The sequence below is a fragment of the Sturnira hondurensis genome, unplaced genomic scaffold (assembly GCF_014824575.4).
Source record: "Sturnira hondurensis isolate 20B ecotype Veracruz unplaced genomic scaffold, ASM1482457v3 Scaffold0014104, whole genome shotgun sequence".
Lineage (NCBI taxonomy): Eukaryota > Metazoa > Chordata > Mammalia > Chiroptera > Phyllostomidae > Sturnira > Sturnira hondurensis.
In genome coordinates, this window is record NW_028086735.1 from 122240 (window position 1) to 148927 (window position 26688).

The 26688-nt window shown below is 36.6% G+C and overlaps 1 protein-coding gene across 1 annotated transcript; it reads left to right on the forward strand.

Moving 5' to 3' along the window:
* Positions 1 to 6902: 6902 nt before the first annotated feature.
* Positions 6903 to 7862, forward strand: LOC118998425 (olfactory receptor 4K2-like). Its single transcript, XM_037062630.1, has one exon. It carries the CDS (start codon positions 6903 to 6905, stop codon positions 7860 to 7862), a length of 960 nt encoding a protein of 319 aa, XP_036918525.1.
* The last annotated feature ends 18826 nt before the right edge of the window (positions 7863 to 26688 follow it).

Consider the following 26688-nt stretch of genomic DNA (forward strand, 5'->3'; position numbering starts at 1 on the left):
ATTTTCCATTATATTTTCTCTTACAGAAGTGCTATAATTCTGCATTTTACATTTAGATCTATGATCCAGCTGTTGTGAAGTCTATCCATTCTTCAGTGAGTTGCCTTTGCTCCTTTGTCAGAGATGGTTGGCTATGCTTGTGTGGGTCTATTTTTAGGGGTTGAATTGTGTCCCATTGATCTACATATCTACATATTTATTCTTTTATTAATATTATGCTGTCTTGATTCAAGTAGCTTCAGAATATGTCTTAAAATGGTTATTGTGAGTCCTGACACTTTGTTCTTTTTAGTGCTGTGTTGACTATTCCAGGGTTTTTGCTTTCCATATAAACTTTAGAATTACTTCATTGGTATCTACAAAGTCTGTCTTTCATTTTTAAGGACACTTGTTATTGTATTCATCCCACTACATTAATGCAGGATAATCTACCTATTCTACAGTTGATTAGCAACCTTAGTTTTAGCTGAAAAGTCCTTTTTGCCAATTAAGGTCATAATACTATAGACATTATAATATTGTAAATTTATATATATATATTCTCAGGTCCCTTACATTAATTTTTCAGTCACATTACATGCTTCCTTCATGCTATTTAAATATTATGATTTTTAATACTTTTGAATATTTAACCTTTTGCATATTAATTTTTAATTGCTCTTACCTAATTTGCTCTGGAAGTAGGTGGGAAATTATTTGGTTAAATCAAAACACTTACATAGAATTGACTAAAATGTTTTTTAAAAATCACCATTTATTGTTATTCTATTACAGTTGTCCTATTTTTTCTCCCTTTGCCCTCCCCCACCCATCTCACCCCCAACTCCCACAGTCAATCCCCACACTCTTATTTATGTCTGTGGGTCATTTGTGCATGTTCTTTGTCTTTCCCCTTTTGTCCACCTTTATCCCCCTCCCCACTTGCCTCTGACAGCTGTCAGTCTGTTTCATGTTTCCATGTCTCTACTTCTATTTTGCTCATTAGTTTCTTTTGTTCATTATATTCCTCTTATAGGTGAGATCATATGGTATTTGTCTTTCACTGCCTGGATTATTTCACTTAGCATAATGCTTTCCAGTTCTATCCATGCTGTTGTGAAAGGTAGGGAGTTCTTTTTTTCTTTCTGCTACATAGTATTCCATTGTGTAAATGTACCACAGTTTCTTGATCCACTCGTTTACTGATGGGCACTTAAATTGCTTCCAGCACTTAGCTATCATAAATTATGCTGCTACAAACATTGGGGTGCATAGGTTCTTCTGAATTGGCATTTCAGAATTCTTAGGTTATAATCCCAGCAATGAAATTGCTGGGTCGGTCAAAAGGCAGTTCCATTTTTAGTTTTCTGAGGAAATTCCATACTGTTTTTCACAGTGGCTGTTTTCCACAGTCTGCATTTGCACCAACAGTGCACTAGGGTTCCCTTTTCTCCATATCCTCTCCAACACTTGTTTGTTGATTTCTTTATGATGGCCACTCTGACTGGTGTGAGTTGATATCTCATTATGGTTTTAATCTGCATCTCTCTGATGTCTAATGATGCTGAGCATCCTTTCATATATCTCTGCACCCTCTGTGTGTTCTCCTCAGAGAAATATCTGTTCAGGACTTTTGCCCATTTTTATTTTTTTTAAATTTATTTAATTCTTGTTCAAGTACAGTTTTCTGTCTTATATTCCCAGCCCTGCCCCCGCCCCCCACCAATTGGATTGTTTGTCTTCCTGGAGTGGAGTTGTGTGAGTTCTTTATATATTTTGAAGATCAAATCTTTCTCTGAGGTATCATTGGCAAATATATTTTCCTATACAGTTGGTTCCCTTTTTATATTGCTGATGTACGCTTACCTTTTATTTTAAACCAGGACAGATATCTTAGAATTTTAGATTTACCAAATCTTTGTGTGTGTTGGTCAGACTTTTAAAAGTCATTTTGTTTCTTTTTAACAGATGAGAATTTTAATAAAATCCCCCCCCAAGAAAGTTGTTTTTTTAAAAAAATTTGAAGCTATGAAGGGTTGTAATTAGCTGAGGAGGAATTTCTTGGACTCTATTGCTAGTCCTGTGGGAAATGTATGGTAACTGTGAAGAACTGGAATTACTGAGCTATTTGTAGAGAAAGTTGGATTTGGAAACCAAGCCAGAGATAAATGTTTGGTCTTCAAGTAAATATGGCAAGGTTCTCATCATGGGTTTTTAAAATTATTTTAATGTTGTTAATTACAGTTATCTGCATCTACTCCTCACCCTCCCCTTCACCCCAGCTAAATTCACCTCCCTTTTTCGCTTCCACCCACCCCTTGGTTTTGTCCATGTGTCCTTTTTAGTTGTTCCTGAAAATGCTTCCTCCCATTATGGTTTTAGGTTGAGAATCTATATCCAGTATCTTTCTGGATTATATGTCATGGGCATATCAAAAAATAATGTTAATAATTATAATCACCTCTGCTATTCCTTCTACCATATTTTATTTAGCAATTTCTCTGTGCCAGGTATTGTGCTGAATGCTTTACATTTATTTGTATAATTTAATTCTCATACCATTCCTCTAAGGTACTTGCATAGTAACTGTCTTTACTTCTTCCATTTACTTTGGATTTTCCAACTTCCCCTTCCCCAGATTTCACCTATGCGTGGCAGCAACTATCATTATACTCATTAGCCTGTACTAATTTTTCAATTGTATTTTTTCCATTACCATTTCATCCCCTTATGCTCCCTTCTCCAGCAATCACCACACTGTTGTCATATCCACGAGTCCCTTTTCCTTTTTGTTCAGTCCCTCTGCCCCCTAACTGCACCCCCTTTTAACTGTCATTCTGCTCTCTATCTATGAGTCTGTCTCTATTTTCCTTGTTAGCTCAGTTTGTTAGATTCCACATAGTTTACTAATTTTCAATGTCCTGTAAGAAAGTTTAATGCATGGTTCTTTCTTTAAATGATTTTTTTTCAATAAGCAAGAGTATACTGCCACCAATGTGCTTTAGCCTAGAAGAATACTCTTCCAACTTTGGGACATAGAACACAGGGGCAGAAAGTTGGCAATGTTTCCATATTCAAAGGAGCAAAGTACATTTACACAATGAAATACTACTCAGCAAAAAGAAACAAGGAGCTCCTACTCTTTGAGACAGCATGGATGGAACTGGAGAGCTTTATGCTAAGTGAAATAAGCCAGGTGGAGGGACAAATGCCATATGATCTCACCTTTAAATGGAATGTAATCAATAAAGCAAACAAGCAAGAAAAATATAACAAGAGGCATTGAAATTAAGAATAACCTGACAGTAACCAGAGGAGAGGTGGGAGAGGATAATGAGGGGGAAGGGGGAGGGTTTTCAGGAACAATTATAAAGGACACATGGGCAAAACCAAGGTGCGGGGGTCATGGAAGCAAAGGAGAGAGGTGGGGATGGCTGGGGTGAGGGGGAGTGGTGGGAGGTAAATGCTAACAACTGTATTTTATTGAACAACAATAAAATAATTTTTTCTAAAGTTTTGCTCCCTAAATGCTTCTTAAATAACTTCTCAAAGCTTTTCTTCTCTCAGGCCTGTGTTGGTTGTGCTCTTTCTGTAACGAACACTGTTCAACGTGAATGTGCACCCTCACTTTAAATAGCAAAGACACATCTCACAGTTCTTCTTGCAACTTTGGGAAAAGTTTGCTCTACATTTTAATAACTCCCATTGCAAATAGACTGTAATGTCTAATCCCTGATTTACGTGTCTCTGCTTTCCAGTGGCTTTTATACCAAGACTAGAGAAAATATATATCCATACTCCACACTCCTGATGCTTACTAAGAACTGTGGTGATTTCAGTAGGTTTGTAAATCTTGAAAGATATGATGTTTTTGATTTCTTTTTTTGTTTGCTTGTTTGTTTTTAAATATATTTTATTGATTATTCTATTACAGTTGTTCCGTTTCCCCTCCTTTATTCTCCTGCACTTTGCACACCACCTCCCACCCACATTCCCCACCTTTAGTTCATGTCCATGGGTCATACATATAAGTAATTTGGCTTCTCCATTTCCATTACTATTCTTCACCTCCTTCTCCCTATTTTCTACCCCCATTTATGCTCCTTATTCTCTGTACCTTTTCTCCTTCTCTCCTCCTCCCAATCCCCCCACTGATAACCCTCCATCTGATCTCCATTTCTGTGATTCTTTTCCTGTTCTAGTTGTTTGCTTAGTTTGTTTTTGTTTTCATTTAGGTTCAGTTGTTAATAACTGCGAGTTTGTTGTCATTTTACTGTACCTATTTTTATCTTCTGTTTCTTAAATAAGGCCCTCTAACCTTTCAGGTAATAAGGGTTTGGTGATGATGAACTCCTTTCACTTGACCTTATCTGGGAAGCACTTTATCTGCCTTTCCATTCTAAATGAAAGCTTTGCTGGATAGAGTAATCTTGGATGAAGGTTCTTGCCTTTCATGACTTCAAATACTTCTTTCCAACCCCTTCTTGCCTGCAAGATTTCTTTTGAGAAATCAGCTGACAGTCTAATGGGAACTCCTTTATAGGTAACTGTCTCCTTTTCTCTTGATGCTTTTAATATTCTGATGAGTAGCTGGTAGGTTAACAGCTGGAAATAATATTAAGAATCTTGAAAAGCAGTTGAAGTTTGTATTCTTCAGGTAGCAAAAAAATTCATTTAATAATTATATAAAGCAAAAACCATAGAAGGTTAGTAAGGAAAAAATATATAGCTTGAAGTCATAAAGATGGATGATTCCACTAAATAGGTATTAGAGATACCTTTCTGGAAATGAAAGAAGGAAAAAACCTGACAGCTTTTTTTATTTACTGACAATGATTACATAACATATTCATTTTATATATATAGTCTAGAAGAAACACATAAAATAGATATAGTAAGAGTTTCCATACTCTCATTGATAATTACATTATTAAGTCAGGAAAATAGAAAAAATATTTAAGTATATAAGGCTAAGAATTTTCAATGCACTTAATATATTAAGATACACATAATTTTCATATGAAAAGAAGTAATTTAACCTCAAAAAGATGAAATTGTTTTGGAAGACATATCTGTTTCTTTTTTATGTGCATTTCTTTTTTTAACTTTATTTTTATTATTGACACTATTACAGATGTCCCCATTTTCTCCCTCATTGCCCACCTCCACCTAGTTCCCCCTAATTAAAACCACTAGAATATTTTTCCCACAATTAATATTATTACTATCACTATTAATAAAATAAAACAAGCTGATTATTTTTGCACAGTATTCTTAAATTTGCACTGTGAAACCTATAGAGTTGTTGAATGCTACCCAGAAAATACTTTTAGTGCTTTATATAGACCATCTAATTTAATTCTCAGAGGCAAAGAGGCCAGGTCTTAGAGAGGCTACTGAGGAATGATCAAGGCCACACAGCACGTTGAGAACACTTTAACCGTAACCATTTTGACACAGTTCAGTTTTGAGATTTCTGGAATATTGTCCTCTGACAAGTTTTAAAGATATTTATTAATATTGACAGAACATTTAAATGTGTGCAAGTAAATGAGGGTAGAGCCATCTTTTTTTTCCAAATGGGAAAACAGGAGGCCACTTAGATGTAAAATGTCACAGGAGATATTTTCAGAACTTGAAATATACTGTAAATTGAAAAGTCAGTTTTGAAAAATAAGTTTTTAAAAAGTATCCTTTTTTTCCCTTTCAGTTGGCTTTGGTGTCACTTTGACAAACCACCATCAGTATAGTTTTTTGTTTGCTTTGTTTTGTTTTGAGCATCTTATATTCTGCCCAACACTCATCTTATATATTTCCTGGTCCAGTCCTAAAATCTGTTCTTTTCTAGTCTTAAAAATAAACGTGTTTGAGTAGCATAAGGAGAGATAAAAGAAGGATTTTCTCTTTTCTAAATGTTTCCATAAGATTATAAAGTAATAAGGCTTAGAATAGCACTCATATGTTATAGGTAAACCATCTGGTCATCAGTTTTATGTAATTAAGAAATTAATTTATCATTAATATATTAATAGTTAAAAATAGTAATCATCAATACCGACAAAACAATTTAAAAGTATGCAAGTGAAATGAGAATGGTACTGGATTTTTCTGTAGCTGAGAAAATTGGGAGTTCACTTAAATGAAGTCATTTATCACACTCATAAGATACTAAGTGGACAAAGTATAAAAGACACATGGACAATAACTAAGGGTGGGGGGTGGAAAGGGGAGGGAGACGGGGAGCATGGGGTGGGGGGCGGGCAGGGTTGGGAATATAAGACAGAAACCTGTACTTGAACAAGAATTAAATAAAAATTATATTAAAAAAAAGATACTAAGTGGGTCTTCTGCAATCATGTTCAACTGTTAGTTAACAGTACTTAACAGTAGTGGGTTTGGGCAGGGGGGCTGTTAAGAGAAACTTTTGAGATTTTGACCCTTATTTAACTTTTTATTTATCTGACTTATTAAGTAGAGAATGCTAACTTAGTGTATGGACTATGTAACTCCTTAGTCAGTATTCAGAACAGGAATATTATTGTGTATGTGATAACTATAACCCAACATGTACTGATGCCAGTCAATTGTTAAGCGATTCCAAAAAGAAAAATCATCACTAAAAAGGGGATGGACTCACATGAACAAGTATAAAGGACACATGGACAATAACTAAGGTGGGGGGTGGAAATGGGAGGGAAGTGGGGAGCACTGGGTGGGGCAGGGCTGGGATTATAAGATAGAAAACTGTACTTGAAGAAGAATTAAATAAAAAAAGAAAAATCATCACTGAGATAGTTGTTATTTGGATTTTAGGTAATCAATGTTCTAGTAAATTATTAACTGATTTTATAACTCCTTCATATGTACTTAATAGCTCTATTATTCTGTTCCATTTTTGTCATTATAGACCAGTCGACAGATTAATGGAGCAGTTCAACCATTCCAGAGTGTCTGAATTTGTGTTACTTGGACTTACTGATTCTCCTGAGCTCCAGATTTTTTTCTTTGTGATGTTTTCCATTTTTTATTTAATAACCATGCTGGGCAATGGCCTGATTTTGCTCACTGTCTTGTCTACCCCACAACTTCACTCCCCCATGTATTTCCTGCTCAGCAATCTGTCTCTCATTGACATGTGCCTGTCCTCCTTTGCCACTCCAAAGATGATCACGGACTTCTTCACTCAGCGCAAGACCATCTCCTTTGAAGGCTGTATTTCTCAGATCTTCTTATTGCACCTCTTCACTGGGACTGAGATTGTGCTGCTGATCTCTATGTCTTTTGACAGGTACATTGCCATATGCAAACCTCTCCATTATTCAACAATTATAAGCCACAGAGTATGTGTCGGGCTTGTGGTAACTTCCTGGACAGTGGGCTTCCTGCATACAATGAGCCAGTTAGTTTTTACTCTCTATTTACCCTTCTGTGGTCCCAATGTTATAGACAGTTTCTTCTGCGACCTTCCTTTGGTCATCCAGCTGGCTTGCATAGATGTGTATGTTCTTGGAATCTTTATGATCTCAAGCAGTGGTGTGATTGCTCTTATAAGTTTTCTGCTTTTGCTTACCTCCTACATCATTGTTCTTGTTACTATCAAGGATCACTCTTCCACAGGATCATCTAAGGCTTTTTCTACCTGCACTGCACATTTCATTGTTGTGTTACTGTTCTTTGGACCCTGCATCTTCATCTATGTGTGGCCTTTCACAAACTTCCTGGTGGACAAAGTTCTCTCTGTTTTCTATACCATCTTCACTCCCTTTTTGAATCCACTTATCTATACTTTGAGAAATCAGGAAGTGAAAACAGCTGTGATGAAGAAACTAAGTAACCAATATTTAAATCTTAGGATGACCACATTAAGATATCCAGTGCAATGAACAGAGATCTCCTGTCTGAGAGTTAGTATCATAGTTTTGTTCTTGATGCAATAGAAAATTAAACTTAGAAACTGCCTTTCAAGTCATGTGGTCTAAAATAATAAAAATAAAAAGCCAAGGTTAAGAGGTATGAAATATCTTGCCTAAAAGACAGTGCAGTATTTGCCATCCTTTGAAATTGTAAAGCCATTTAACAACCTGTTGAAATATATGTTATTTTCATAGAAAAATGCACATACTATCAAATTTGTGAACATAAATGCAGGGATGTGTAGATGTGAATCCTATCAATGTACTTTAGATTAATACTACTTAGAGAAGCCTAAGATAAGATATTACTCATTTGTCTTCTAACTCAGAACTCACCACTCAGCTTTGCATCCTTGTGGTACTCTGATGGTATCCATATGTAGAACTCTAATTTAGAGTGTTGGGCTAAACAGGGTTTTTCATAACAGCAGAGCATTTTCATGGAAAAATTGATATTGTGAAGAGGTTCTTTTGAATATTGTTAAACAATCTTGATTCAGAGTGTAATTGAGTTTTGGGTCAACTTAGAACAAAAGGGAATGGTTTGGAATATCTGAGATTTGACAGTATAGTTTCTTAATAGGTATACAATTGCTACAACACTTAATAACTGGCATAGCAGATAATTAGTCAAATGAAAATTTTTTGAGTTTAAACCATAAAAACCTTGCTAAACATCACAGATATGATGAATTCACTTAATACTGAGAGAAAACATTTGGAAAATTATTAACTATTAAATTTATGACATGTTTTTCATCTCCAAATATAATATTCAAAAGTTTCATTAGTCTTTGTATGCATTTTGGATCTCATTTTCAATATAATGTAAACTGTGGAAAGAAAAGATGAAAATAATTTAACAAATATATAGCAGAATTCATCCTAACTTGGTTTATTACTGATTAAGTTAAATATATTATTTATTACAAGACAGTCTTTGAAAATTAACTGGCTAATTTATTTCCCTAACAGCTAAAGAACCTAAGGTGCAGAGAATTTACAGAGCTAGCTCAAGGCTGAATCACTGTAAGAGGCAAAGGTCATTACTCCAAAGATACACGAACATCATAATAAATCTTAGAGCTGTCATTTCCTAGTTGGGTTATCCTGGGAGATTCACTTTACCTTATTATCTCTTTTCAATATCTAATACAAGGATAATAAAAGTGGATTAATTGTTTGTTGTGGCTTTTATGTAGAGTGGACAGAATGAATTCTAAAAATGTCATTTCCTCTTTCCTTTCCTATCCCCATAAATACACACAGTGCATATTATTTTTAAGTAGTATACGTTTGAATAATAATTGCATTCAGGCCAAAGCACTAGCAAACAGAATTTGATGGTTTGTTTGTTTATTTATTTATGTGTTTATGTATGTATGTATTTATTTATTTATAAATTGCTGTTCAAGTACAGTTGTCCCCATTTTATTCCCCCTTCCAATCCCCCTTCCTCCCATTCCTACCTGATGCTTTAATTTTAGAATGTCTTTAAGACTGTGGCTTGTTCAGAGATATGGCAGAAAATAAATAGAGAACTTTCCAGTTTTCCATTTCTAATGTGGGGGTGGGGAACTATTTTAAATTGCCTGATACTTAGAGATTTCTGTGAATAAAAATACTGACAGGTTGTATCTCCTAGAACTTACTGAAGTGTATGAAAAAAATTCAGGATAATAAATGTCATCATGGATTCAGACACTTTGCAAGTACTTTGAGAAAAATATGAGCTTGCATCTTGCAAAGACAGAAATGGCATTAATAGTTTCTTACATTTATCTCTAACTTTAAAGGTCTTTGCATGTTTTAGCTCAAACAACCTCCAAGTGAAATATTTAATATCTGAGATTAAATAATTTGCAAAAGTTTATGTAGAAATGTAATATTGGACCTATGTATAAAACCTCATTTTTAATGTTAAATACTAGTTCAATTTTAGTCAAATCATAAACTATTTCTTCTTGCTTCAAAACTAGTCAGACAAATGAAAAAGGTCAAGGTAGATACCCGTTTTTGCTACATTTCCATTGTTCAGCAAAAATTATCATCTTTGTTTAAAATGTGGACCTTGCTTCTAAAATTTCAATCTTTAGTTCAATAATTATTTATATGCACTCCTTTGTTTAAGCTCTTACTGGGTGCTGGGGGTCCCTTGAAGTACAAGATCTGTTCCTCTGTCTTTGAGGGACACATATTTAGCAATTAGGTAGGGTCAGTCAGTTTCAGGTTGAATTTCAGTCCCATTACTTTTTCGTTGTGCAACCTTGAGCAAACATGTTTCTAAGACTCAGTTTCTTAATCTATAAAATGTGCGCATAGTGTTTAACCGCTACAGATTTTGTGAAAGGTAAGCCAAAACGCATGTAACATAACTAACAGTACTTGGCCCTCATTAAGATTTAATGTTAACAATACTAATAATATTGTTATCGTTGTTGTGTTAAGTTTTATGTAAAAATCATCAGGATACTGGAATGGAAAGAGGTGTGCTTACCTGACCTTAAAAGGCATGGTTTTAAAACTGTAATAGGATGTGTCAATTTGCTTAACATTAACTAATGTTGAAATATTGGATTTGTGCCAATTATGAATCTTTTGTGCATTTCTAAAGTTAATGCTGTCCTTTGTTGGTCTATGTTTTTCAAAGGAAGTATTATATTTTTGAGATTTCTTATTCATTTTAAGTTGAAATATATTTCAAGTTTGCATGAAAGGGAAAAATAATAATTACACAATGTTTAGCAGGTCAGCATCTTGTTTTATTACAATAACATTTAAAAATAAAGTTACATAATTAAAAAGTGATAAAATGTACTTACATATTTTGTGTCTTTTACCTATTTATAATATAGTAATTCAATGCTTTAAAATATTTAAAATATGAACTGGGAAATAAGTAATGATAATTCTCTCTTCATTTTATATATAGCACACTAATAAACAAGTTTCAACTATAGATAGAAAGACTTTGTTCACATACATGAAAATATAAAAGAATAATTTATTTGGAGACATGGTAGAACTATTGCCCATGATATTGTTAAGTTTGGTACCATAAAACTGTAGCATTAGACATGCCATCTGACTAAGATATTCCTGAAGTTTTAGGATAAACATGTAATCTCTATCTGGGACTTCTTGTGGTAGAGCCCATTTCTGTGTCCTCAGCATATTTTGATAAGTATACTTTAATATAGTTGGTTTTCTTTGAGCTGTGATGTATTTTATTTTGTGTTTTTGAGTTCTTTTTAATGAGAAAACTTTAGGCTTCACTGAACATCCAAAAGGGTCTTTGGTACATGTGTGTGTGTGTGTATACACACATGTGTATGCACATACAACTATGAACTTCTGGAGTGAGGATTGTAAAAAGCACCATTAAAGACAGATAGTCTCATCTGAATTCAGCTGTGCATCACCTACTAGTTTTGTGGTTTGGAGCAAATTTAATTAACCCCTCTAATCTTAGTTTTCTCATCATTCTTAAGGAGGCGGGGTTTGCAGGCCAACGGGCTGCAAGCCACAACAGCCTGCATTTCCAACATGTTTTGCCTTCTTTCAAAGCTTTGTAAAGAAATCAAACTAATTAATAAAACTAAAGAGAGTTTTCACACAAAAAAATACAGCTTGATGAATTTTCTTAAAAAACTAAAACAAGACAAACACAAACCCTCCAAGATTAGGCCAGAATTCTAAGCTATAGCTGAATTTTTAGATAAGGCAAGTACCAGAGGTCCCATCTCTGCCTTGTTTTGTACCAGGCCACTCTATTCATGTGTATTATGCCAGCAGCTTGTCATCCTTAATACAGAACTTAAAATGCTTCATATGCCTTTTCATCACCATACCTATAACTTGCTCAGCTTCAACCCTCACTCTGAGATAATCCACTCTTTTTAAAAAATATTTTATTGTTTATGCTATTATAGTCTCCCCAATTTCCCCCTCCTTTTTACCCTCCTCCACCTAGCCTACCCCCACTCCCACAGTCAATCACCATGTCCATGGGTCATGCATATATGTTCTTTGATTAATCACTTCACCATCTTTCAGCTGGTCCCCACTTCCCCTTCCCCTCTTACAGCTGTCAGTCTGTTCCATGTATCTATGCCCCTGATTCTATTTTTGCTCATTCATTTATTTTGTTCATGAGATTCCACTTATAAATGAGATCATGTGGTATTTGTCCTTCACCAGATGGCTGATTTCACTTAGCATAATAGTTTCCAGCTCCATTCACGCTATTGCAAAAGGTAAGAACTCCCTTTTTTACTGCTGCATAGTATTCCATTGTGTAAATGTGTCACAGCTTTTTTATCCACACATCTAATGATGTGTAGCAGTGAGGCTGTTTTCTATCATTTGACTATTGTAAATAATGCTGATATGAACATAGGGCTGCATATATTCGTTTGAATTAATGTTTTGGGACTTTTAAGAGATATTCCCAGAAGTGGAATTTCTGGATCAAAAGGCAGTTTCACTTTTAATTTTTTTAGGAAATTCCATACTGTTTTCTACAGTGGCTGTACCAGTCTGCATTCTCCCTACCAGTGCAAAGAATTATAAGCTAGCAAAGTTGAGCATTTGCCCATATATCTATGGGCCTTCTGCATGTCCTTCTCAAAGTGTCTATTCAGTTGCTTTGAGATAATCCACTCTTGCCTTCAACTTTGGATGGCTCAGTCTTAAAAAGCAGCATTTATTAAATCACCTGGGAATAATAATATTCCTACAAATTATTTATACATGAGGATTTAAGCCAAATGAGGTATAAGAAATGTGTTATATTTCTGTTTTCTATTGTCTTTCTCCTCCTGTGTCCTGATTCTCTTTCCTTGAGTGCACTCTAGTAGGAATCTGCTTTTAATTATTTGCATTTCATTGTACTTTGAAAAGCTATGTTAGCTCTTCCAAGTGTATCTTTAATTGCAGGGGGTTAGGACTGGCCTCTTATTGAATCAGTTCAATCACTAGAAAGATGAATTATCATAAGTAGGGTTTTCTGCCTTTGTCAAACAGATGGCACCTTTCTCTCCTCTCTCAGTAAAGATAACCCAAGAAATGTTTTTTTCCCCTTCTACATATCAGGAACTTCTGTGTTCTTTGTAAACAGAGGTAATAAGACATTATGCCTACCCTTAAGAGATTATAAAAGATTATACCTAATTTTAAAAAGCTGGTGAAAATGAATGATCATAATTAGCATGATATATATTTTTGAAGAGTAATATGAAGAGTTAGGAAAAAGCACATCCAAATGTGCCTGCAGAGTCAGAGAAAGTTTCTCAGATGGAGTGCTCAATCAAATTTGAAAGGCTAAGTTGGGGGAAAATATGCCAGAGAGTAGGAACAGCATGGGCCAAAGCAGAGAACGATAAAAATGTCTAGTGAACTCAGGAGTTTGATGTCATTTACTAATTTTAGGAAACAGGATGTAAAATCACTAGTATTGGAAAGAGAGACTGTGTTGAAAGAAGGTGGCCAGGGAATAGGATGATAGATATGAGTATATTGTACAGATAATGGGGAAGTACTGAGTATTTGAGAGCAGATTATAAGCAGCAGGCCAGCTTTGGCAAGTTCCTGTTGTGAGAACTCTTTAAAGCATTCTCAGGTGATTTGGTGGAGGTTCTGTCTTGTTTATTTTTTCTATGGTGGACAAAAGTGTGCTAAACATATAGTCTGCACTCTATATTGGAGCTACAGGAGAAAAGTTATCCCACTTCTTCTTATAGCTTGCCAGTCTCTCCTGTATAACCTTGAATTTGCTTACTTGACCAGCATAATGAAATATGGTGAGTTGACTTGCAACTGTTAGCCCAGCAATCTTTGGAAATAGGACTCCCTTTTGCCTCTTTTCTTTTCCCATCATCTTACACTTTGAAGCTATTTCCCAGGATGCCTTCCCTGCCATGACTTGAAATGACCTTATTGATGCCTACTCCCCTGAATGGTATGCGGATGAATTTTTCTTAGGGTGTGACAGGGAAGTTGGTGGAAGTCTTTACATTAAGGAAACTGAGACTACCTGGGGCTTGGAGAAGAGAGTAGGAGAAATTACAGAGGAGACCTGGGCATTCCTAGTGAGGCATATACTGCTAAGAGCTTGTCTCTCCAAGAGTGAAATATTCTGATTAAAAAAATTATTATTATTCTATTACAGTTGTCCCAATTAACCCCCTGCCCTCCTTCACTCAGCCTGTGCTCCATTCCCAGTCAATCCTCACACTGTTGTCCATGTCCATGGGTCATTCACACATGCTCCATGACTGGTCCCTTCTCCTTCTTTCCACTATTCTCCCTTTCCTTCCTCCTTTCTGGTTGCTATCAATCCGCTCCAGGCTTCCATGTCTCTAGTTCTATTTTGCTCATTAGTTTATTTTTGTTTGTTAGGTTTCTTTTATAGGTAAATTCATATGGTGTTTGTCTTTTAATGTTTGGCTTATTTCACTTAGCATAATATTCTCCAGTTCCACCCATTTTGTTGCAAAAGGTAGGAGTTCCTTCTTTCTTTCTGCTGCCTAGTGTAAGTGTACCACAGTTTTTCAGTCCACTTACTTACTGATGGGCACTTAGTCTGTTTCCAGCACTTGGCTATTGTAAATAGTGCTGCTATGAACATAGGGGTGTATAAGTTCTTTTGAATTAGTGATTCAGAACTCTTAGGGTGTATTCCCAGCAGTAGAATCATGGGATCAAAAGGCAGTTCCATTTTTAGTTTTTTGATGAAATTCCATACTGTTTTCTGCAGTGGCCTCATCAGTCTGCATTCCCACCAACAGTGTACTAGGGTTCCCTTTTTTCCACATTCCCGCCAGCACTTGTTTGTTGATTTATTAATGATAGTCATTCTGACCAGTGTGAGGCAATATCTCATTGTGGTTTTAACTTGTGTTTCTCTGATGATTAGTGACATTGAGCATCTTTTCATATGCCTGTTGGCCATCTGTGTTGCATTTGGGGAAGTGTCCATTCAAGTACTCTGCCCATTTTTAAAGGGTTGTTTGTTTCTTTGCTGTTGAGTTTTGTAAATACTTTATAAATTTTGGATATTAACCCTTTATCAAATGTATCAGTGAATATGTTCTCTTATTCTGTGATTGTCTTATTTTGTTGATGATTTCCTTTGCTATGCAAAAACTCCTGGTTTGATGTAGTCCTCTTTGTTTATTTTTTCTTTTGTTTTGCTCACCTGGGGAGATTTATCTGATAAAAAATTTCTATGAACAATGTCTGAGATTTTGCTGCCTGTCTTCTTTAGAACTTTCATGGTTTCTGGCGTAACATTTAAACTTAAACTTAACATTTAAGTTTCTGATCCATTTTAAATTTATTCTTGTGTATGGTGTAAGAAGGTGGTCTGTTTTCACTTTTCCACACATATCTGTCCAATTTTCCAAACAGAATTTTTAATAAACAATTTTTAGTTAAATATTAATTGATTATTAACGTGTGAGTTTATTTCTGGGCTCTCCATTCTATTGTACTATGTTCTGTTTTTATACCAGTCCCAGGCTGTTTTGATTACTATGGACTTTTTTCTCTTCATTTTTTAAAAATTTAATTATGGTTCAAGTACAGTTTTCTGTCTTTTACTCCCATCCCCCCCCAGTGCAGTGCTCCCCACCTCCCTCCCATTTCCACCCCCTAGTTGTTGTCCATGTATCCTTTATACTAGTTCCTGTAAATACTTCCCCCTTTTCCACTGAAATTCCCTCCCCTCTCCCCTCTGGTCACTGTCCCCTGTTGTCTTTTTCAGTGTATTTGGTTATATTTTGCTTGCTTGCTTGTTTTGTTGATTAGGTTCCCATTAAAGGTGAGATCATATGGTATTTGTCTTTCACCCCCTGGCTTATTTCACTGAGCATAATGCTTTCCAGTTCCATCCATGCTGTTGCGAAAGGTAGGAGCTCCTTAGTCTTTCTGCTGCATAGAATTCCATTGTGTAAATGTACCATAGTTTTTTGATACATTCATTTACTGATGGGCACCTAGGTTGCTTCCAGCTCTTGACTATTGTAAATTGTGCTGCTATAAACATTGGGGTGCATAAGTTCCTTTGGATTGGTGTTTTAGGCTTCTTAGGATATAATCCCAGCAGTGGAATTGCAGGGTCAAAAGGCAGGTCCATTTTTAGTTTTCTGAGAAAATTCCACACTGTTTTCCACAGTGGTTGTATCAGTCTGCAATCCCACCAACAATGGATTAGGGTCCCCTCTTCTCCACAACCTCTCCAACACTTGTTTTTTGCTTTGTTTATGATGGCCATTCTGACCAGTGTGAAGTGGTATCTCATTGTGGTTTTAATTTGCATCTCTCTGATAGCTCACCATATTGAGCATCTTTTCATGTGTCTCTGGATCTTCTGTATGTCCTCCTTGGAGAAATGTCTGTTCAGGTCCTTTGCCCACTTTTTAATTGGGTTGCTCGTCTTCTTGGAGTGGAGTTGTGTAAGTTCTTTGTATATTTTGGAGATTAACCTCTTGTCTGAGGTATCATTGGCAAATATGTTTTCCCATACATTTGGTTGTCTTTTTATTTTAATACTATTTTCTTTAGCCATGCAAAAGCTTTTTATTTTGATGAGATTCCATTTGTTTACTCTGTCCTTTATGTCCCTTGCTCTAGGGGACATATCAGTAAAAAAGTTGCTGCATGAAATATCTGAGATTTTCCTGCCAATGTTCTCCTCTAAGACTTTAATGGTGTTACGGATTATATTTAAGTCTTTTATCCACCTTGAATTAATTTTGGTGTATGGTGTAAGTTGGTGCTCGAGTTTCATTTTTTTGTATGTAGCTGTCCAGTTCTCCCAACACCATTTGTTGAAGAGGCTATTATTAATCCATTTTATGTTGCTGCCCCCTTTGTCAAATATTAATTGGCCACAGAGATTTGGGTTTATTTCTGGGCTGTCTGTTCTGTTCCATTGGTCTATGTGCCTGTTTTTATGCCAGTACCAGGCTGTTTTGATGACAGTGGCCTTGTAATACAGTTTGGTATTAGGTATTGTGATCCCTCCAACTTTGTTTTTCTTTCTCAAAATTGCAGCTGCTATTTGGGGTCATTTGTGGTTCTACATAAATTTTTGAAGTGTTTGTTTTATGTCTGTGAAGTATGTCATTGGTACTTTAATGGGTATTTCATTGAATCTGTAAATTGCTTTGGGTAGTGTGGACATTTTGATGATGTTAATTCTTCCAATCCATGAACACGGTATGTTTCCATTTGTTCATGTCTTTCTTGATTTCTTTCTTCAGTGTTGTGTAGTTTTCTGCATACAGGTCTTTTACGTTCTTGGTTAGGTTTATTCCTAGATATTTTATTTTTGTTTTTGTGATATCAAATGGGATTTTTTTCCTGATTTCTGCTACTGCCTTTTCATTGTTGGTATACAAAAATGCCTTTGATTTCTGGATATTGACTTTGTATCCCACTGTTTTGCCAAATTCATTTATTAGGTTGAGCATTTTTGGTAGAGTCTATAGGATTTTCTATGTAGGCTATCATGTCATCTGCAAACAGTGACAGCTTCATTTTGTCCTTTCAGATTTGGATGCCTTTTATTTCCTTTTCTTGTCTGATCATTGTGCCTAAAACTTCCAATACTATATTAAATAGAAGTGCTCAAAGTGGACAACCTTGTCTTGTTCCTGATCTTAGTGGAAAAGCTTTTATTTTTCGCCCATTGAATATGATGTTGGCTGTGGGTCTTTCATATATGGCCTTTATTATATTGAGGAATGTTCCCTCTATTCCCACTTTGCTGAGTACCTTTATCATAAATGGGTGTTGTACCTTATCAAAAGCTTTTTCCGCATCTATTGATATGACCATGTGGTTTTTGGCTTTGCTTTTGTTTATGTGGTGTATTACATTTACTGATTTGCAGATATTGAACCATCCTTGCATCCCTGGGATGAATCCCACTTGGTCGTGGTGTATGATCTTTTTGCTGTATTGTGGGATGCGATTTGCCAATATTTTATTGAGGATTTTAGCATCTATGTTCATCAGTGATATTGGCCTAAAGTTTTCTTTCTTTGTTGAGTCTCTATCTGGTTTTGGAATTAGGGTGATGTTGGCTTTATAAAAAGAGTTTGGGAGTTTCCCATCATTTTGGATTTTTTGGACTAGTCTGTGAAGGATAGGGGTTAGCTCTTCCTAAAAGGCTTTGTAGAATTCTCCTGTGAAACCATCTGGTCTAGGGCTTTTGTGTGATGGGACTTTTTTGATTACTGCTTCAATATCATCTGCTGCTATTGGCCTGTTCAGGTTTTCTGCTTCTTTTTCATTGAGTTTTGGAAGATTATATTTTTCTAGAAATTTGTCCATTTCACCTAGGTTTTCAAATTTTTTGGCATACAATTCTTCATAGTAATTTCTTACAATCCTTTCTATTTCTGTGGTATCAGTTGTAATCTCTCCTCTTTCATTTCTGATTGTGTTTATTTGTGTTCTCTCTCTTCTTTTCTTGATGAGCCTACTGAAAGCCTTGTCTATTTTGTTTATCTTTTCAAAAAACCAACTCTTGGATTCATTGATCCTTAGAATTGTGCTTTTAGTCTCTAAGTCATTTAATTCTGCTCTGATCTTGTTTATTTCCTTCCTTCTACTTGCTCTGGACTGTCTTTGTTGTTGTTCCTCAAGTTCTTGCTGGCGTCACATTAGGTTGTTTTTTTGAAATGTTTCTATTTCTTTAGGTAAGCCTGTATTGCTATGAACTTCCCTCTCAGGACTGCCTTCACTGTGTCCCATAAGCTTTGGATTGGTGTGAGTTTCTTTTCATTTGTTTCCAGAAACTTTTTGATTTCTTCTCTGATTTCTATCTTGACCCATTTGTTGTTTAATAGCACACCATTCAGTCTCCATGATTTTGGGTGTTTTGGGTTTTTTCCTGTGGGGTTAGTTTCCAATTTCAGTCCCTTGTGATCAGAGAAAATGCTTGGTATGATTTCTATTTTCCTAAATTTGTTGAGTCTCATTTTGTGTCCTATCATATGGTCTATCTTGGAAAATGTTCCATGTGCATTTGAAAAGAATGTGTATTTAGCTTCTTTGGGATGAAGGGCTCTATATATATATCAATTAGGTCCATCTCAACTAGAGTATCATTTAATGCTGCAATATCTTTGTTGATATTTTGTTTGGAAGATCTGTCCATTTTTGACAGTGGGGTGTTAAAATCCCCTACTATAATTGTGTTGCTGTCAATATCTTTTTTGAGGTCCTCTAGAATTTTCTTTATATATTTGGGTGCTCCTGAGTTGGGTGCATATATATTTACAATGTCAATGTCTTCTTGGTGGATTCTTCCTTGAGCAATATGAAGTGACCTTCTGGGTCTCTCTTTATGGCCCTGTTTTTCAAGTCTATTTTGTCTGATATGAGGATTGCTACCCTGGCTTTTTTTTTTCTTGTCCATTTGCTTGGAAAATTTGTTTCCATTCTTTCACTTTTAGTCTGTGGTGGTCTTTTGACCTGAGGTGGGCCTCTTGTGGGCAGCATATGTGTGGGTTATGCTTTCTTATCCATTCAGCTATTCTGTGTCTTTTAATTGGTGCATTTAATCCATTTACATTTAAGGTTATTATTGAAAGGTACTTATTCATTGCCATTTGTGTACCTGTGTTCCTCTCTGCCTCTCTCTTTTCCTTCCTTCCCTTAAAGCAGCCCTTTTAGTAATTCTTGTAGAGCTGGTTTGGTGGAAGCATATTCTTTTAGACTTCTTTTGTCTTGGAAGCTCTTTATTTGGCCTTCTATCTTGATTGAGAGCCTTGCTGGGTAGAGTAGCCTTATTTGTAGGCCTGTGTTTCTCATTACTTGGAATATTTTTTGCCATTCTCTTCTTGCTTGGAATGTTTCCATTGAGAAGTCAGTAGCCACTCTTGTTGGGAGCCCCTTGTATGTTACTTCGTTTTTCTCCCTTGCTGCCTTTAGGATTATCTCTTTGCATTGTAGTTTTGCCATTTTAATGATGATGTGTCTTGCAGTAGGCCTCTTTGGGTCCACCTGATTGGGACTCTCTGATATTCCTGGATTCATGTGACTTTATCTCTCCTCAACTTAGGAAAATTTTCTGTTATTACTCTTTCAAGTTGGGTTTCTGTCCCTTGTTCCTCTTCCTGTCCTTCTGGAATTCCTATTATTCGGATATTATTACATTTCATGTTGTCTTGCATTTCTCTTAAATTCTCTTCATTTTTTTCTGATTCTCTTTTCCCTTACTTGTTCTGTCTGGGAGATTTTTTCTAGCCTGTCTTCAATCTCACTTATGCGATCTTCCGCCATATCAATTCTATTCTTCATACCTTCTACTGTGCTCTTCAGTTCAGAAATTGTATTCTTCATTTCCTCTTGGCCTTTACTGATGGTTTCTATTTCCTTTTTCATGTTGGTATAGTTTGCAGAGAGTTCATTGTAGCTCCCCTGTAGTTTCTGGTAGCTCATTGTAAGCTCTTTGAATTTCCTGATAACCAGTGCTTTGAATTCCACATCTGATAGTTGGCTTGCCTCTATTTCATCTAACATTCTTTCTGAGGCTTCCTCCTTTTCTTTCATTTGGGGATTCTTTCTTTGTCTTCACATTGTTTGTGATACTCTCCTTGTTGTCCTCCACTTCTTAAATTGATCTGTTCTGGTTCCCTGGGTTTATGGTGTAAACTTCAGTTGTAGGATACCTGTGAAATTCAGCGGTGCAGTCTCTTGCAGGTATCTTGATGTTCTCTGCTTCCACCTACTCCTTTCTTTATTGTGCGTGTGTGATCAGTTGGAGGGGGAGGCAAAATGGTTTATGATAGCAGAAGATTATTTTATGTTATTTACAGACACAGGCAGCAGAGAAGAAATAGACAGTCTTTAGGCTATGTATAGAGTTAACCATGCTCTTTGACCCAGCTTGCCACTTTTAGGAAAGGGTGGACACAAGTTAAGTTTCTTGTTGAGAAGGGGGGGCTTGTGAGTTGTTTCTAGAAAGCAGTGTGGTTGCGGGTGGTCAGATTTGAGGTAAGGTGAGAGTATAGGTTAGTAACTGGGTGTAGCATGTGAGTAAATAGAGTAATTGATTTCAGGCACCTGTAAGGTGGTCTAAGGTCCGAGAGATCTGTTATGAAGTATTACTGTTGTATAGAACAGCTCTTATTTACAATAATATTAGAGCAACACTCATGTGATAGATTCTATGTGATCTGTCTAAATGGGGGTTATAGAGCTTGGGTAGTATAGCAAAGGAAAGCAAGTGAAGTATAGAAAATTAGCAATACACTGTGGAGGAAAGAGCAGTGGGAAGCTGTCAGGTAGTACAATATACCCAGCCAGGACTAAGAACCCTGTACAGAAAGAGGAGGGATACAAAGATATTCTCAAAATTTTAAAAAAAGGAGTAAGAGTAATCCAAAAAAAAAAAAATACACCTAAAAGAAAACTAAGCAACACACAAACGAACAGTCCAACACACACACACACACACACACACACACACACAAGTCAGGAGAAAAGGGGAATAAGCGGAAAATTTGGGAAGAACGGAAGGACTAAAACCGGACAAAAAGGAAAAGAAATGAAGGACAGAGTATTGGAAGATAGAGCAACAATACAGTTTATAAGATATAACATTAATTACAAAAGAAGTTGAGAGAGAAAAAAAAGGGGGAAAGGGAAAACACACACAGACACACACACACACACACACACACACACACTAGAGAAGGGAAAAAAAGAAAAAAAGAAGCACTCTTCCTTTGTTGGTTTCAAACTGTCCAAACTGGTTTTTCTGGTTTGTGAGTCTCTGAGGGCAGGTATGCAGGCGGACTGGAGGAGGCTGCGGATTGGGCTGTGGGCGCGCACCCCCCCGGGAGGCTGCCTGTGTCGTCCTCCTCAGTCCCATGGCCGGACCCAGGTGTTCCCACCCCTCCCCTGGATGGCTGCTGAGTGGTTGGGCCGGGAGGTAAGCTGCTATCAGAGCGCACCTCAGTTCATTTTCCAATAGAGACTTCTCCACAAAGCCTGCCTCTCAGCCCAGCCCAATCCCAAAAGACTGGCAATGACAGTTACCTTCTTAAATCCCCCGGGCCGGTGGGCTGGCAGGCTGTTGACCACAGAGTCCGCAGTTGCCACCCTTTATGTTAACTTAAGCCCACAGGTATCTGCCCGGTATTAACCTGCCTGCCTAGATGGGGAGGGGGGGAGTCAGTTCTCTCCCACGGAGTCTGTTGCCTGCCCACCGGGTGCTGGGCCTCTGGAGTTCCTTCCGCCACAGGTGCCCCAGCCCTGGATTCAGACAGGGCTTCTGTTTCCCACTGATGGTGCTGGCCCAGATTGGCCGCCGCTTCTGGACCGTACTCACGCTCCGCTGGAGGTCGCCCACCTTGGGCATACCCAGGCACAGCCCGCAGCCTAGGAGACTGCGGGCGTGCATCCACTTTTGTCCTCACTCGCCTTCTGGAGTCCTCACCGACCCGCAGGTGTCTGGTTCCTCTGTCACACTCTGTGGTCTCCTATTTTCATAAATGTTGGGGAACTGTTGGTTGATTATGCTGTTCTTTGGTAGATCCGCCTGGATTTTCCACCAGATGCACAGGAGCTGGTTTCCCTCCGTGCTACTCTGTCTCCATCTTAACCCACTCTGGTCATTATTTCTTTAAATAGGTTCTTGATCACTTGCACATTCTCTTCTCTAGTATTCCCATGAGGCAGATGTTGTTATATTTTGTGTTGTCCAAAATATTTCTTAAGCTCTCCTCATTTTATAAAATTCTTTTTTTCTGCCTGGGCATGCTTTTTTCTATATTGTCTTCCAAAACACTGATTCTAACCATTGCTTCCTCTAACTTACTGTATATTCCTTGCAGTGTATTGTTTATTTCAGATATTGCATTTTTTTTATTTCTGACTGGTCTTTTTTTATGGCTTCTATGTTTTTTCATGCTTTTGAGTAGCCTTATAATATTACTCTAAACTATCTGATAAACTGCTTGCTTCCATTTCATCTAGTTCTTTGTTCTTTCTAGTCCATTTCATCTTGTTCTTTCATTGGCATCTCACTAGTAAGTGAGATCATTTGGTATTTGTCTTTCACCACCTATATCATTTCATTTAGCATAATGCTCTATAGTTCCATCCATGCTGTCACAAAGGGTAGGAGTTTCTTCTTTCTTTCTGCTGTGCAGGATTCCACTGTGTAAATGTACCATAGTTTTTTCATCCACTCATTTATTGATGGGCACTGAGGTTGCTTCCAGCACTTGGCTATTGTAAATTGTGCTGTTATGAACACAGGGGTGCATAGGATTCTTGAATTGGTATTTCAGAATTCTTAGGGTAAATTCCAGCAGTGGGATAGCTGGATTGGAAGGCAGTTTCACCTTTGGTTCTCTGAGGAAATTCCATACTGTTTTTCCCAGTGGCTGCACCAGTCTGCATTCCCACCAACAGTGTACTAGGGTTCCCTATTCTCTGCAACTTCACCAGCACTTCTTGTCTGTTGATTAACTAATGATGGCCATTTTGAGTCATATGTACTGATTTCTCATTGTGGTTTTAATTTGCATTTCTCTAATGGCTAGTGATGTTGAGCATGTTTTCATGTGTCTATGGGCTCTATGTATGTCTTCCTTGGAGAAGTGTCTATTCAGGTTGTTTGCCCACTTTTTAACTGTATTGCTTGTCTTCCTGGTGAAGAAAGAAATTAAGGAAGACCCAAATAAATGGAAGCATATACTGTGTATATATGAATTGGAAGAATTAACATCATTAAAATGTCCATACTACCCAAAGCAATTTATAGATTAAATCCAATCCTTATTAAAATACCAATGATATATTTTACAGATATAGACCAAACATCTCAAAAATTTATATGGAACCATAATCAACCCTGAATAGCCTCAGTAATTCTGAGAAAGAAGAACAAAGTAGGAGGGATCACAATACCTGATATCAAACTCCATTACAAGTCCACTATAATAAAAACAGTTTGGTACTGGCATAAGAATAGACACATAGATCAATGGAACAGAATAGAGAGCTCAGAAATAAACCCATGTCAATGTGGTCCATTAATATTTGACAAAGTGGGCAGGATCATAACATGGAGTAAAAATAGCCTCTTCAACAAATGGTGTTGGGAAATCTGGATGGGTACATGCAGAAAATGAAACTAGACCACCAAGTTACACCATACACAAAAATGAACTCCAGTTGGATAAAAGACTTAAATATAAGCCATGACACCATAAAAGCCCTAGAGGAGAACATAGGCAGGAAAATCTCAGATAATACACACAGCAGCATTTTGACTAAAATGTCCCCCAGAGCAAGGGACATAAAGGAAAGAATAAACAAATGGACATGATCAAAATAAAAAGCTTCTGCACTGCTAAAGAAAACATGAATGATAGGGAAAGGGGACCAACCATATAGAAAAACATATTTGTCAATAACACCTCAGACAAGGGTTTGGTCTCCAAAGTATATAAAGAACGCACATGACTCTACTCGAGGAAGACAAACAATCCAATTAAAAATGGTCAAAGGACCTGAACAGACACTTCTCCAAGGAGGACATACAGAGGCCCCAGAGACATATGGAAAGATGCTCAATGCCACTAGACATCAGAAAGATGAAAATTAAAACCACAATGAGATACCACTACATATGAGTCAGAATGACCATCATAACAAATCAACAAACAAGTGCTGGCAAGGCTGTGGAGAAAAAGGAAGCCTAGTACACTGTTGGTGGGAATGCAGACTGGTGCAGCCACTGGGGAAAACAATATGAAATTTCCTCAGAAAACTAAAGGTTGAACTGCCTTCCATTCCAGCTATCTCATCACTAGGATTATACCCTAAGAATCCTGAAACACCAATTCAAAAGAACCTATGTATCCCTGTGTTTATAACAGCACAATTCACAATAGTCTAGTGCTAGAAGCAACCTAAGTGCCCATCAGTAAATGAGTGAATGAAAAAACTATGGTACATTTACACAGTGGAATCCTACACAGCAGAAAGAAGGAACTCCTACTCTTCATGACCACATGGATGGGACTGGAGAGCATTATGCTAAGTGAAATAATCTAGGTGGTGAAATACCATATGATCCCATCTATAATGAAATGTAATCAACAAAATAAACAAACAAGCAAAATGTAACCTGAGACATTCAAATAAACAACAAATTGTCAGTAACCAGAAGGGGTGGGAGAGGGTGTAACAGGGGAAAGAAGAGGAAGGGTGGTCAAGGAACATATATAAAGGACCCATAGACAAAGCCAAAGGGGACTAGTATTGAGGGTGAGAGGTGGGAGTGGGTGGGTCATGGGAGCATGGTAGTGGGGAAAGTGGAGGCAACTGTGCTTGAACAACAAAAAATAAAACAAAATAAATCAAAAAGAGCATGGAAAGAGAAGCAACCATATGGGAAAATACACTTGCCAATGATACCTTGGACAAGGATTTGATCTGCAAAATATATAAGGAACTCACACAAATGCTTATTAAAATTTATTGACTTAATATTTCATGCTACTTCTTAAATGGCTTTCCTAACTTCTGTTCCCTTAATCTCTCAGGTCCAGGTGAAAACAATCATTGTAAATTCCCCTAAGACTCTTGAAGTATCTTCCTGTTGAAAACTAAATACCACATTTGTTGTTTAATAAATCCCTTTGCAAGACTACTTCTTGGTCAAGTCCCAAGTCCCTACCATATTCATTTGATCTACAGATGCTAAACAACTAATGATTCAACCAGGTCATTTATTTATATTTAAAATTGTCTTCTCTATGTGTTCTGTCAGAGTCCATGTAATACTGTCAATAATCTGAAGCCCTGATTCTGCTATAGATCTTGTAAGCAAAAATGTTTTATCAATGATTTCTACTAAAAGATTTTAAATGCCTGCCCTTTCTACTTCCATCTCCTAACCCCTATTCCATGGAGCTAAGATTGATAAAATAGTTTACATATGTTGGTATGTATGAAAGGAGAATTCAAGGAGTGTGTGGAACTAAAAAGATTGATCTTCAAGCACTTTCTCATTAAAATTATGTGATATATTCTTTAGGAGACAAGGTAAAATTTTAAGTCATAGAATTATAAATACTTGCAGGAGTAACAGACTTCTATTTTAACAAAACAGACTTCAAGAAGAAAAGAAGTTGAATGTCATTCCCTGGACTGTATGACTGGCTATGTTGTAGTAGACTTGATAATAAATCAGTCTTCTTCTGCTAGGTAAATATCAGAAAAATTAATTTTTTTCTATGTTTCTGATGGATTTCAGCCAGGTAATTTCTATCTGTGAATATGTTAACAATTCTTCTCTGGAAATTTGAAAGAGTTCTGCAACTGTTCATTGAAGTCTATTTATAATGTTGCTTAAGTGTCCATGTCACTTATATGTGATATAATTTTTATATGTCCTTTCTGTAAGAATATCATTACAAATCAGTTGTAAATATCTAAATGTATGTGTTTAACATATTGTCATCCCAGGGTAAGTGCTCACTCAATGCTAGCTTTAGGATTATGTAAATAAATGGATGAAAAAATATATAGATAAGTAGGTCTGTTCATGATGATGTAATCACCATTTGATCGCCCATTGATTCCAGAAAGGAAAGTGTTATTTTCATCATCTAGCTTTCTGCTGTGATCCATAATATCCTATCATTATCTTTCAAACTAATATACTGAATGAGTTTGTAAAGAATAGTAAAGATAAGTTTTCATAGAAGAAACAAAGCTATGAATGTGAATTCTTGAAAATGGAGGTTTTGCTTTAATA